This window comes from Toxotes jaculatrix, chromosome 11 (genome assembly GCF_017976425.1).
Source record: "Toxotes jaculatrix isolate fToxJac2 chromosome 11, fToxJac2.pri, whole genome shotgun sequence".
In the NCBI taxonomy this organism is placed as follows: Eukaryota; Metazoa; Chordata; class Actinopteri; family Toxotidae; genus Toxotes; species Toxotes jaculatrix.
Window position 1 is genome coordinate 9,490,192 of NC_054404.1, and position 13,445 is coordinate 9,503,636.

General features: G+C 44.8%; 1 protein-coding gene across 8 annotated transcripts in view; it reads right to left on the minus strand.

The window, feature by feature from the left end:
* LOC121189369 (transcription factor COE3) overlaps nucleotides 1–13,445 on the minus strand; it is a 68,175-nt gene that overhangs the window by 19,139 nt on the left and 35,591 nt on the right. For 2 of the 8 annotated variants that reach the window (XM_041049423.1, XM_041049419.1), the window contains exons 7-10: nucleotides 9,117–9,198; nucleotides 6,856–6,973; nucleotides 2,121–2,251; nucleotides 1,822–1,948 (exon numbers count right to left, since the gene is read on the minus strand). In XM_041049423.1, coding sequence (XP_040905357.1) covers nucleotides 1,822–1,948; nucleotides 2,121–2,251; nucleotides 6,856–6,973; nucleotides 9,117–9,198 — 458 coding nt within the window. Of the gene's footprint in view, nucleotides 1–1,821; nucleotides 1,949–2,120; nucleotides 2,255–6,831; nucleotides 6,974–9,116; nucleotides 9,199–13,445 lie in introns of all 8 variants that reach the window. The other 6 variants (XM_041049422.1, XM_041049418.1, XM_041049421.1 and 3 more) reach the window with 3 other exon arrangements.

Below are 13,445 nucleotides of genomic sequence, written 5' to 3' on the forward strand. Positions count from 1 at the left end.
GAAGCCGTACGCTTTGATAACTAGACCTTTGATATGCACATGTTGCTCTCCAATATGACACCGGAACATTCTGTGCCTTTTAGACAGCACTGTGTCACTACATGCCCTTTTCAGCCCATGTAATAGGCTATTGTAACTCCAGGTCATTTCAAATCTATTTGCTTGTGTAGTGCCATTTGTTCAAGTGCTGTATCACAGAAAGAAATGCTACGGTTTGAAATGAGCCATTTCACTCTTAAATCCATGATCCTGCTCTCAGAGCATCAGCTCATTCGCTTTTTAATGCCAGATAGGAGTAGCTAACATCCTTTCACCTGGCAATTACTGTACATATGGAATCAGTGATACTTAATTCTAGTGTTATGCATTCTGCTCTCTTTAACGGTTTCATTCTCTCAAGCGTCAACCCTTGTACAATCAGGGTGAGCCACACGGGGAATAGCAGAGCAGAGGAGCTGGACCTGTCTATTGGTGACTTTCTCTTTTAATTCACCGCACTAATCAATTGTACCACCATTGCCTCCAGGGGTAATTGTATCTTTATACTAACTGGAAGTGAGTAGGAACCCAGGGAAGACAGAGAGGAAGAATGGAGGGGGGGATCAACAAAGATAGAGAGAAGGGGACACGTTTCCCCAGTAAAACCTGATGGTAATCATCCCAATCCGCTTAGCCTCTGTGACTAATGGGGTCTGTTCTTAAGGGACCTGGCACTTTCACCAGGGTGCTATAGAAGCCATTAATGTCTTAACTTATACACCTTCTCAGGGCTGTGCAGTACCACATGTACACACAGACACACACAAGTGCAAGCACACTTTCTCCCTCTTGCTCACACAAACAGACACACATACACTTACGCAGCCACACTACACTCCTGTTTCATTATCCCGGTGCCTTGTTGGCCTCTGCTCCGCTCCTGCTAGGGAGGTTAAATGCAGGAGAGCTGGGCCAGACTGCACGGTTGGAGGAGAAGGGGACGGATGGCTGGGGGTGGTAGTGGTGGTGGAGGTTTGTGGAGCAAGAGAGGGGGGACTTGATGAGAAACAGCTGCCCCAGGATGGAGGGGTCTGGACGGGATTTTTTTTTTTTTTTGGGAGGGGGGGTCTCCAGCCTTTACTTAGCAATTCTGCTATGCTCAAGGCCAGGGCTGTGCTGGAGGCCTGGGGGTGCTGGGGGAAGTGAGAGTGCTTTGACGAGCCCCTGTTTCATTCTGCCCATCAGAGTTGGAACAGACAGAGGCTTCCAGGTCAGACAGGCTCTGACCCCCGCAACCTCTGTCTCCTCACCAATGATGACAGATAAGACCACCACTTCCTTCTGTTAGCCAAGATAATCAGATCCCTTACTTATAGTGTGACACACACACCCGCTCTCCCATGCATACACATCTTTGTCATCTCTTTGTACACTTTCTCTCCTATGAATTCATATCATAACTTCTGACACACTCATGCACTTAACCTAGATATTGCTTTTCTAATCTGATTCATAAAAAGAAAGCATTATCTGTCGCGCAACAGGATAGATTAAGAAAATTGGCAGAGTGAGTTGTCCTGACAGCTTGAGTTTAACAGAGTTTGGCAGCGCCCTTGTATGATGGCAGGTCAGAGGGGGATCGAGTTGCACTTGTTGGAGCCCCTCCACAAAAACACCTTTTCGCTAGCAGTGCAGATCTCACACATTTAACATTCAGCAAGCAGGGCCCTGGTTAGTCCATTAATAGCGCCTGGACTTGGGGCTGAGGGCTCCTTCCAGACAGAGGGAGGAGAGGGAATGGGGGCACAGGAGAAGTCTGTAGAAGAGAGGGTTTTGACTCACCAGTGTAGACAAATCTCCCAGGGGCACCTTTGCAAAACTGCTTGGACTTGTAGGACAGCGTGACTTCCACAACACCGGGGATGTGCCGAGGTGGAGTCTGGACGCGGATGGCGTGGGGAGTTATCAGCTGGATTACAGAGGAAAAGAAAAGAAATAATGAGCTCTGTGTAATAATAAGCTATGCAGTCTGTACTGTTATCAGTGGTGGCTAGAAAGTTTGTCTTAATACTTTTGACAGTTTTTTGAATTTCTAATACTCTGATTGGACTTTAGTCCATCTTATAACAAAGACATCGTACCTCGCTCCATACGAGCATGGTGCCGAACACGACTTGTAAGCCATCAAAGAAGTTGTCCCCTATGATGATGACAGTGGCTCCACCAGTGGTCCATCCCTCGCTGGGGCTGATAGCCTTGATGCACGGGGTGGCTGCTTATCCAAGACAAAGAGAAGAGCAAATTCAGCACCTAGGCTTCAACACTCGGGCCCATGTCTCTTTCCACACAGACACATTACTGCCTCCATGTCTCTCTCACAAAGACATATCATGGAAATTGCCCCTGGAAAAAAAAAAAGATGGATTTGTCCTTTAAGGCATGAGAATCAAAATCATTTATCAGCGCGCTGGAGTGGTGTAGTTAAGCAGACCCTTCAAATGGTCCACTTCACAAAGGCTAAACGCCGGGCTCGCCAGGAAAATGATTTGATGGAGCAAATTATGTGTCAGGGCAAATGTAGCTATCAGAATTGATTAAGCATGCACCCGCATGTACAGTAAAATTTCAAAGTTGAACACATCTTAAATGAGTCAAGAATACAGGCTGTTAAAGTGGAAATGACAAGCTAAAGCTTTGCTGGTTCATGTTATTTCATTACCTTTGTTCTGCATATGCAGTACAGTGCAGGCACACTGAGTGTAGATTCAGGTTTCATAACGTGAAATGCACTCATGAATTATTCAGATTGAGTTTTTTTTTCTTTCTTTTTGTGATCGATTCAATCCATTTCATATTGTTTATTACAATGCTTTTCATCTGGCATGACTTCTGCTACGTAGCTCTGCCATTCATCAACAGTCTGGGTTGTTATTATAATCTAATTTGAGTGATCTGGTGCCTCACATTCACTGTCATTTGATGCATTACCTTAATATGGTGTTCAGCACAACACCGTGTTTACAACAGAAATAGCATGACAGCTAGCCATAAAATAGCAATATCAAATTTAATCTATTTCCATCAATATCTTTTAATACACTATGAATTGTGCATGTTTTTCCTACCCCTCAAAATGTGAGCAACTATTTCAGCAAGTTCCTTTTTACTTTACAAGCTCAGTTCTAAACCTCTATTATCCTTTCCATCCAGTAAGTAAATCACAGTCGGCCATTGTTGTATGAATCACCTCAGACAAGACATCTCCCTTTGTTTGCCTTGCTGTTGGGTCTGTTCAGGTCATGTTTGCTCTCTCTCCCTGCCCATAAAGTGCACACACACACATTGGTACTACAGGGAATCTGACTTTAACAGACGCTGTTGACTTCATGCTAATCACCTCGTACAGATTTTCATTTGTGAGGCCTGGAGGAGTGACATTTGCTTTCCTTAATTGCAAAGCGGAGCGTCTGAAAGAGGACCAACCCTCTATGGGCATGCTGGGCCCCCTCTGAGGGCCTGACCTTCATCAGTGCGGACGATTACAGCAAATAATTCACCCTTCAAAATTACTGTAAACAAATTGACTTTGGGGATGAGAGAAAGGGAGGGGGGGCAGGAAGGAGGAGGAGGCAAGAAGAGGGCCTGATGGTGACGGTGACTGTTGGGGGGCAGCTGCAGCCTGAAACCTACGACAGGCATCCACAATCACGCGCGCACAAACGCACACACACAAACCCAGACGCACCACCTCGGAAATCCCAGTGCCCCCTCCCACACACAGAAGGACCCACGGAGAGGCAGCGACTGAGGCCCTAAGCCGTCCACCCTTCTGCCTAAAAATTTGCATATGTCTCAATGCACAGACAGAGAGGGGAGCATGTGCTGAATGGGGACCGTGGCGAAGTGGATTACACAGTCAGCGCAGGCGATCTGATGACAGACACGCACAATGCCCCCTCAGCAGATGATAGGCACCATGAGGAGTGGACGGATGAGGATGCAAAGAGTCGTCCCGCCGGTCTGAGTGTTGCATCACTAAGACTCTGCAAACTTTGGGCTACAGTAGAGGAAATTTGCGCAATTTGAATTCATATGTCATGCCCTGTTTTTTGTGCTAAATTGTTACTCTATCTATTCGTTTGTGTGCTCGAATTTGTTTCAAGATCCACTTTGCGATCTGTGATCTGTCCTAATCTTTTTCCTCTCTGGTTAGGGTTAGTTGTAGAGGACGTCAAAACTGATCCGAGATCTGAGCAGAGGAGGTCCCAGCTCTAGTATTGTGACACTCAAACAGGTCTGATGTGGCCCCGCGAAGCCGTCCTTTGTTCTGCCTGCTGAAATGTGTTGTAATTGTGCTGTGGGATGTCCAGATGGTCGGTTGATAGTGCAGCTGATGGGATTATACCTTTTACCTCTCCCTGGGCCATCTGTTCCCTTTGACTCTCTCTCTCTCTCACTGCCTTTCACACACTCTCAACCTCTCTCTCTCATACTCTCTCCTTCTCTTTCTCCTTTCCTCCTCTCCTTTTCCCCCCTTCTTTTCTCCCTCTCTTTCTTCCTCTTAGGCCCAGCAGTCTGGATTCACTTGTCTTTATTGCATAAACCCTAACAGCATTACAGCCACTTGGCATGCAAATGAGGCAGGCGCTGCAGGCTCTATGCTGAGTCTCCTATATTGTCTGGGGCTCTATAATGGTGGAACTGAGCTAAGGAACGTGTGTGTGAGTGCGAAAAAGAGAGTGATAGAGTCTGTGTGTGTCGGTACTGTGCTCTTCGTGTGTGTCTGTATGTGTGGGGGGTGATGCTGTCTGTGAAAGACTCGGCTATTTGTGAGCATGTTTATGCACCTTTGAGCCTGAATCTATACATGTTTGAGTGACAGGCAGCCACAAAGCACATTCGTGTCTGAATGCATAATATGCTTGTTGTGTGACAGTCCACACAAGTGAACAAAAATGTCACATGGTGAGATTCAGTCTGTCATCCACAGGCTATCCCATCTCTGCGCCAATAGGGGGCAGCACGTCTTGATCAATGCGAGGCAGCCGCTTGCAAGTGCAATGTGAGCTGAGAGGAAGGATGCCTCTCTGTTTCAGCCACACAGTCAGCCAGTCAGCCAGCCACATATCTGAGGCTTCTCGCCCAGTGAACTCACAGTGAAGAATGTGTTGCTAATTTAAAGCACACTGTCTGACTGCCTGCTAGTTGTCAGAGCACTATGGAGGATAAGGCTAGAATTACATTTTATGATAGGGGCTCCTTTTCTCATGTGTCACATCTCTGTTTGTTAAAGGTGAACCAAACAAAGCGAGCGATCGTTGTTGATGCATGTTAAATTAGTTTGTTATGGAGCTGAGTCTGGGAGGGAGGAAAAAAATAAAAGATCTTAACTTGAGAGAGCACACACGGTTAAGCGGAAGGAAGGTGTATTAAAGTTATTAGACAAAGACATGTTCAACTGGGCGGTTGACAATAGCTTCTTTTCTTGCTTTACGGGGCGTCACTCTGCTGCTTTGAAGAGTGTGGTGAAGAGAGGAAGAAAAGGATGGGTTGGGGTAACCTGTAAAGAACACAAGTACACACACACACACACACACATATAGACACACACACACACACACAAAACACAGAGGGCCCCATGGGAGTGGGGGAACATGGAGGCGAGGGCTCAACCTCTTTAATTGCTCTCCTCATTAAGAAACTGGTTGCTAGGCGATCCACACCTATCGTGTCATAAACGTGAAACACACAAACAGAACGTCAGTGAACATAATGACTTTGGTGCTCCGGGCAGGACTTTAATTATTTGATTTTGTTCTCCAGTAGAGGAGTCATTAATAAAGACAAAAACAAATAGATTAGCTTTTCCCCCACTAGGACTGGAGAGCACTGAGATATATTAATTGTCTAGTCTTTTTTTTTTTTTTTTTTTTTTATTAGTCGTTGTTGTATTAAACATTACATTTGCTTTTGGTGATAGAACCATTAATGCCCATTAATGTGTAGAGAAGCTTGTTTTAGTCAGTGGTGTATATAAACTGTTTGCCCAGCCATAATTGGCTCTTGAAATCTGAAGATAAGCAATTTGCACAATTGGCCCAAGTCAGTTCTCTCCTTTTTTTTTTCTTACAATCTCTCAGCTGTGTGTGCTCCCATCTGCGAGTGGAGGCCATGAGGGTCATAAGGTTATGTTTAGTGCATTTTACTTTTTGGATTTCCCATGGTTTGGTGGTCCTTCTTTTCTCTCTTTTGGCTGAGCAGGCAATCAGTCTATCATATGGAATCAGTTGGAGGAAAAACAGTAAGTTCTGTTTTTCTCATAGCCCCCCCCCCCCCCCCCCCAGCTCCACACACACACACACACACACACCCCATCAACCCACCCTTCCAACCCCCCCAATCCCCCCACCCTCCTTTCTCCTTTCTCCCCCTGTTTCAGCTCTCTCACAGCTAAATCTGCAGAGCCCAATGACAGGAAATTGACCTCACAGCCAAATTCTTAAGCAATTTGATCATGTTTCACATAGGCTTTTAGGACAAATGTAGGTGCATTAGGAGACTGGAAGTAGTATAACATTTTTAAATCATGAATTAGTCTGAGTATTATCATCATCATTAGTGATATCTAATACACTTGCATAATGCATACTCTTGCCAGTCAAAAAATAACAGTAAGTATGAGGGAGGCAAAAAGCAACTTAAAAAGTAAAAATGAAAGCGATGGAGGAACAAAAGATTCTAAGGAACTAGAAGCAGCTACAGTAGGTGTGTGGTTTGTAAAATGGGAGGATGTCTGAGAGAAACTAAGAGAAAAAGAGCGTAGCAAATTATAAGATGTAAAAATGTGCCTACCATTCTCCAGATAAGGAGGCGTACCTTCTGAAGGGTCGAGTCTGCGAGCCCTTCGCCCATGCTTGGAATTGTTGTGTACGAACATGTTGTCAGAGACAGCCAAGACATGGCCGTCCACATTGACCGTCGTCGATACGACAACCTGCAACAGGAGTGAAGGTGAAACATGTAATTTAGCATGTTGTAAAAATAAATAGATAAATAAAAAAAACTGAGCAATATAGTTTCACAGATATTCTCACCGATGTTCTGGGGTACAGAGGATACATGAATGCTTTAGAAATTCTGTTGTGTCCAGGTGCACATGCCTGTGCGCTATTGATTGCTATTGTCAAACCTCTTGAAGTGGTTGTTCTCTTTGGACATATCGCATTACCGTTATCCAGCTTCTCAGCCATTTTGTTTTTGCTTTTTAGTGTCTTGCATTTGTGTACAGCTAATTGACTTTTCAATCACTAAAATACCATTTCCGTTTACCCACTCTACCAACTGTCATCATAGCCGAAGCTCAGAATTATTGATCAGCTTGTCCATCTATTTGAGGACGGAAGGCCTCCCTTTTAAAATATTACTGGAGTCATTACCAGCTGAACCGTACTCCAACCCATCACTCAACAAACATTTTACTAGGATCAGATTCCAAGCCACACTCCATATTTCATAATGCTTATTTTTGTTGTTGTTTTTTGGCTACCACATCTCCAAACAGTGAGCCGCATGTGAATGGCCAAAGTGTTTCTGAGCCGGAAACAGAGAGCCCCTCTCAGGTTTGCTTCGCCGGTAAGTGACCTCGGTGTAGCAGTGGAATTTAGGGGGGCGCTTTTTTTTTTTGGTTGGTTTGGGAAGGGTGGGGGGTGTAGGGGGAGGGGGGAGAGAAGGGGAAGTGAAAGAGCTCCATTCTTGTGAGCAGGTTCAGAGCTGGGCCAAGCTGAGGATGATGGATTGGGCCCTCTCTGGCCTCCAGCTGGTTTTTGGGGGTAATAAGTGGAGTGGAAGGCATGCAGAATACACAACTTTGGCCAGAGAAACACCTATGGTGGAGCATCTGCGAAATCTATTTGGCGAAAATGGCATACTAACTGTTGGACTGGAGACAAAGGATGATCATCAGCAAAAAATAAAAATCCCAGATCTTGTTGTTTTAAACTTAATGTGAACATTTTAGTTTCACAAAAAGTGAGACGCTGCAACTTATTTCTTGCATTCCTTTTGACACACAGGAGTGAGAGGTGAAAGCCCTTGGTGGCTGTCATGCATCAGTCCACATTCACCCTGAGGGGAAGATTTGAGGAGGCAGGGGAGGTCTGATGGTGGTGACATCAGGAGGGGACACCCTGTCTTGTCTGTTTCATGTCTGGGCTTCCTCCTGGAGGATGTTGGCTTGGTGTGTCTATCACAGAACAGTGCTGTCAGTGACGGACGCCCTCCTGTAGTTTGTCGTTATCCTGATAGGACAAATCACACTAAACTCTCACTGTCTCACCTTGACCTAGTGGGCTGCTTGTGGTGAAAATGTCTGGGTAGGATGGATGGATGGTTGGATAAATGGATCAGCAGGGGGGTCAATAATTTCAAGGCTCAACTACTTGACACATTAGAAGCGAGAGGGTTAAAGAAGCAGTAAAGGTGCTCAACGGTCATGTCCTTTTAGTGTAAATCGCAGCATTTTGTCAGCCCACAGTAATGATGGCTTTCAGATGGTTTACAATGGTTTTCATTGGCTATAGAGAGAATTGCATATGTGTGACTCTAAGTGTATGCATATGTGGGTAAGAATGAGAGAGGGATATAGTGAAAGCAAATATATGCGCTCCTAGCGTGTATGTGCATGCAGCCATATGTGTATGTGCATGTGTCTGCGTGCTTGTGCATATGTGTGTATAAGAAGGTATGCGTTTCCGCTGCCAGACATATTCTGAGTTAACACTGTTGTTACATGTGGTTGGATCGTCCTCCCCTCTGCGCTGAGGCTCAGAAGGCTGTCAGGAACACAATTGATGGCACTCTTAAATCCTATATCCTTATTTGTGTCAGATGGTACTCCCTAATAAATATTCTGTCCAGAGCGCACAGGACACAAAATCCCTCGTTCTCTCTTTCCCTGGTTTTTGCCTCCTTCAGTGCCAATAATAGAATTGTATACATATGTGAATTTGTGTTGAGGTGACTTAGTGTAGTTCAGTTGTGCATTTGCACACCTTTGTGTGTGTGTGCCTGCAAAAAGAGAGACAGACAGTGAGAGACAGAAATAGACAGAGCATATGTGTGAAATAGATTTCAGTCACCTGGAATCTGCGCATGTCTCGAGGATTCCCTGCATTCTTCAGACAGTTCTGATTGCACTTGAGAAAGAACTTTAGGAAGAATCTGAAAGAGAGCACAAAACAAAAGCGAAAACTATTAATTATACCATTAAAGCTGAGTTGTTTAATTGCAGAGTGATAGAATATTTAAATAAGATTTCTCACACACTCCCACGTCTGACACATTCATCCAGTCAGTCAGAAATAAACGTGACACGACTACTACTACTACTACAACTTCAGTGTTTAATATTCCCTCAAAATCAAGCGCATCAGTCTCTTTGTCATCTCATCCCCTCACCTGAGTTCATGGGTCTTTCCCAACACCCATCTGCCACTAACATACAGGAAGTCACTTGATATTCCACCCACCTCTTTAATCCCAGGACACCCCCTGTGCAATTAAAGTTCTCCTGTTCAATAGGGAAGCAAATGAGGCCCACCTGTGACCAGGTCTTGTTTGAAGAGCATCAGGGATAAAGGACCTAACAAGGTGAGAGCGCGCCACAAAACTTATAGTCCTGTCAGGCAATTAGGCGGACACTCTTGGGACCACCGTATGCCACACACACACAGACAGACACGCATAACGCATACACACACCCATGCACTTGTGGGTGGGTGAGGCAATTATGCCACAAATTACAACCTGGCTAATCGTCTCTGAACAAATGTCACGTCTGAGTGAGATCTGGGCTTGGTTAGTTTGTAAGCTGCCTCCCTTTGCCACTTTCTCCCAAGTCTTGCTGAATTTACAGATAAAACCTCGTACTGAGAGCTGTATATAAGATGTGTTCTCACAGACATAAAATAGTTAAAGAGAGGAAGATTAAGAACTAGGCCAAAAAGAAAAATTGTCTCAGATGTAGCCTATTGTGTAAAATCTTACACAACCACACAGAATAAACAATGAAATTGACTTGTTGTTTCTGCAAATTCTCCCCACAGAATCATGACTGATTGTGCCTTTGCTTTCTCCGATTCATTATAATACCATGCCGCGATATTTATTTTTCATCACATTGCACGAGCATTACTATATGCAATACTGTGGTTTCCATTGTAATACTAACTTGGCTCACTGAATCACAGCAGCTCATTGGATTACCATAGATTGCACCATAGATTGCATGGCCATTTCATTCAGCTAAATACAGTGGCTTGTGTGGCCTGTGAGGACGCTTTCACAACACTTAAGACTTCTCGTTCGCCCAGTGGGATCCTGGCCAGGCCATAAATCAGAGTCTGAAATGACCCCTCTAACCCTGGCCACATTAACACATGCACTGGTCATTTAGAAGCGTTCTTCGATAGACTCCTATACCTTGTGCTTCACTGAGGGCCCAGGAGGGAGAGGAGAGGTGAGAAAATATTTTCACTCCACATCCAAGGAGCTTTGGCTTGGACATCAATAAAAGGCGTTTTAACCCATGCCAGAATGCTGATTGCCTGTCGGTGTGTGGTGAGGCCATAAAAAACCTGACTTGTCATTAGTGCATTTCGCTTGATTGTGTTCACTGTGTTTTCGGGTTGCATCTGTTGGCTGATCATCAAAATGACCATTATGTACTCTAATTCCCTGACCCTGTTTTTATTTCCCCAAAGAGTCATAATGTAGAGCAGCAGACATCTGCGGAAAGCAGACCTGAAATACGACTTTTATTTGTCTGTCGCCTCTCATACAGATTGGGTAAGGCCAGTGTGTGTGTGTGTGTGTTTGTGTGCACGTGCAGATCTACACATGCGTATGTGAGCCTGTGCGTGTACATGCATCACCCATTGGTAGACAATTTATGTCAAAGCAAGAGATAGAATACATTTCCCAGGCAATACATTGACTTCATAAAAGAAACACATTACTTTCAGAGTTAGTCTTGTCTCTTTTCTTGGATACTTTAACACTTTTACATACTGTTTCTACTGCAGCCAAACCAAAAGTTAAGAAACAATAAACACAAGAAACTGAGTGCCCACGCTATCATAAAGTAGCTCCTTTATGTTTACTGTTATGAAGCAATTAAGCACAATTTCTCTGCTAAAAAGATAAGCTTAATTTTCATAGTCCACAGCAGTGGCAGTGCTATAGCATCCATTACATTTGAGTTGGTTAAGATTCTCCATGAGCACAGTGCAAATTGGTCCTTGGTGAAAAGGAGAGCAATTAAGACAAGGCCCCTCTCTCTCTGTTTTACTTCTTAAATATCTACAGAAGTTTGTGCTGGTGTTTTGGCACGCATGGAGACAAAAGGAGGTTGTTTAATTGTTTTTTAATGGGATATCAAGTCGTCGCTGCCATTAGATGTTGGCAATGGAGGGCAAAGGGGGATAGAGAGAAAGAATGAACTGCAATTAGGTTTGATTAAAGCTATCCTTCTCAATAATCAGCTGTTCTGACAGGACAGGGGGACCCTGGTGGCCGCTGAGATGGAGGAAGGTGTTGAGTGATATTAAGGCCAATGAAGGGGATATTAACATGGCTAATTAAAGCTCTTCCAAAGCCGGGAGAGGAGGCTCTCAGTGGACCGCACTGGATGAAATAATCGGCCAAGGCAGCTATCAGTTGGAGGAGAGAGAGAAAGGGAGTGCGGGAAGGGGTGGGGTGTAGTCCATCTGAGAGAAGGGGGGAGTAGAGGGAGGGATAGTGGGAGGCGTAAAGGAAAACTATGAAGTGTGAAGAAAGACAAAGAGGAAGACATCGACAGGCATATAGAGAAAGACTTCCAGGGCAGCCACAGAAGCTCATTTTGACATCAGCTCTGTCTGCATGCCCGAAGTCTGCCAGTATAACTAAGACCTGACATCAGCTTTTATCTCCGACAGCTAGTCATACAGGTCCACAAATCAACGTTAAAACAATCCTGCTCATGCCTTGGTCTAAGGCAATTAATACGATTCTCCTGTAGTACCTCCATGCTCGCCCACTGCTGAAGCTACTAATCATGCCATAATGATTTCTCTCCCTCTGGTCAAAGGGGAAATAGATTGTCTCTTTAGTAATGCAGCAGGCTCTGCGCCTTCCACTCCCTGGCTTCACAGACCCGGTAATTGAGGAGAAAAAGGCCGACTTTGGCACTTTGACTGATTTGAGGGCTGCTAGACCCTCTTATCTTTACTCTGATCATTTTAGGCTGACACTCAAAGGAAGACCCATCGCCCTAATTCTAGCTCACCCTCTCCCATCATCAAACAGAGGGGGAACAGAAAAAAGACGAGAGAGAGGGGGGAAAAAAAAACAAACAGGCGAGGTGAGGAAGGCCTTCTCTCATTTAAATGGCCAACTTAATTGCCGGGTTGATGTCACTCATGCATAAATGTCCATCTCTTTGATTTGAGTGAAGAGGGCAAATAAGGATAATGTTGTATTATTAAGAAGGCTCCGTCGACACTGGAGGCTAGCTGTCCTGTCAGTTTCATTCATTTTTTTATCCATTCATTTTCAGATTTTTATTATTTTTAATGACTTGTAAAAAATTAAAAGTTGAGCCTGAGCTTTTTGAAATTATTTTCACATGCCAGTTTCTTAAATTGCAACCACGAGAGTATATTTTTTTCCCTTAATAGTACACCTTGTTCTTATTGTACAAAAGAGCCTCCCTACATTTGTTTAGGCCGTTACACAATACACTGACAGATGGCCACAGTATCTGTAAGAGTCAGGTATTGACAACTCTAAGCTCCTGATTGGTGCCCCGGCACTAATGACTAGCATGCAGTGTCCACAGCCGGTAGCCATGACAGTGAGGTCATCCGTTGCAGGGCGGTGAGTATCGATCACCACCCAGCTCCAGCCCATCAGGCCCCAGCTGCCTCCCAGACTCAATGGGCCCCTGTTACAGGAGCCCTGTAAGAAACGGCTCCCAACACCAGACTACAATCTGCTGACACCAGATCTCTACGCTGAGATAGTAGTACACGGGTCAATAGCGTATCGGATTTCCAAAACGCCAGGGTCTTAATGTCAAGCCTCCTGCCTTCCCTACCTACTGCTCCAGTTATTAGGCACTCCACTGAACTGCATTCAGATCCCTGTTGTGACAAGGCGGAGCAGGTAAAACGAGAAATAGAGACACTTATAGATCTTAATCTTCCCGAACACTTATTTATGCAACTGAGTGGGCTTGGATATATGTGCCAGTTAAGTCCCTGGGAGGCCGAGCCGAGCTGCGTGGCCATTTCTGTCGTATTCTGGTTCGCCGCTGTCTTCTCTCGTCAAGCAGAGCTGTTTTTCTCGCCTTAGCTGAAGTAAACCACAGCACATTAACAATATTTGCTCTACCCCTGTACAAGCGCCGAGGGACCAGACCCACAGAT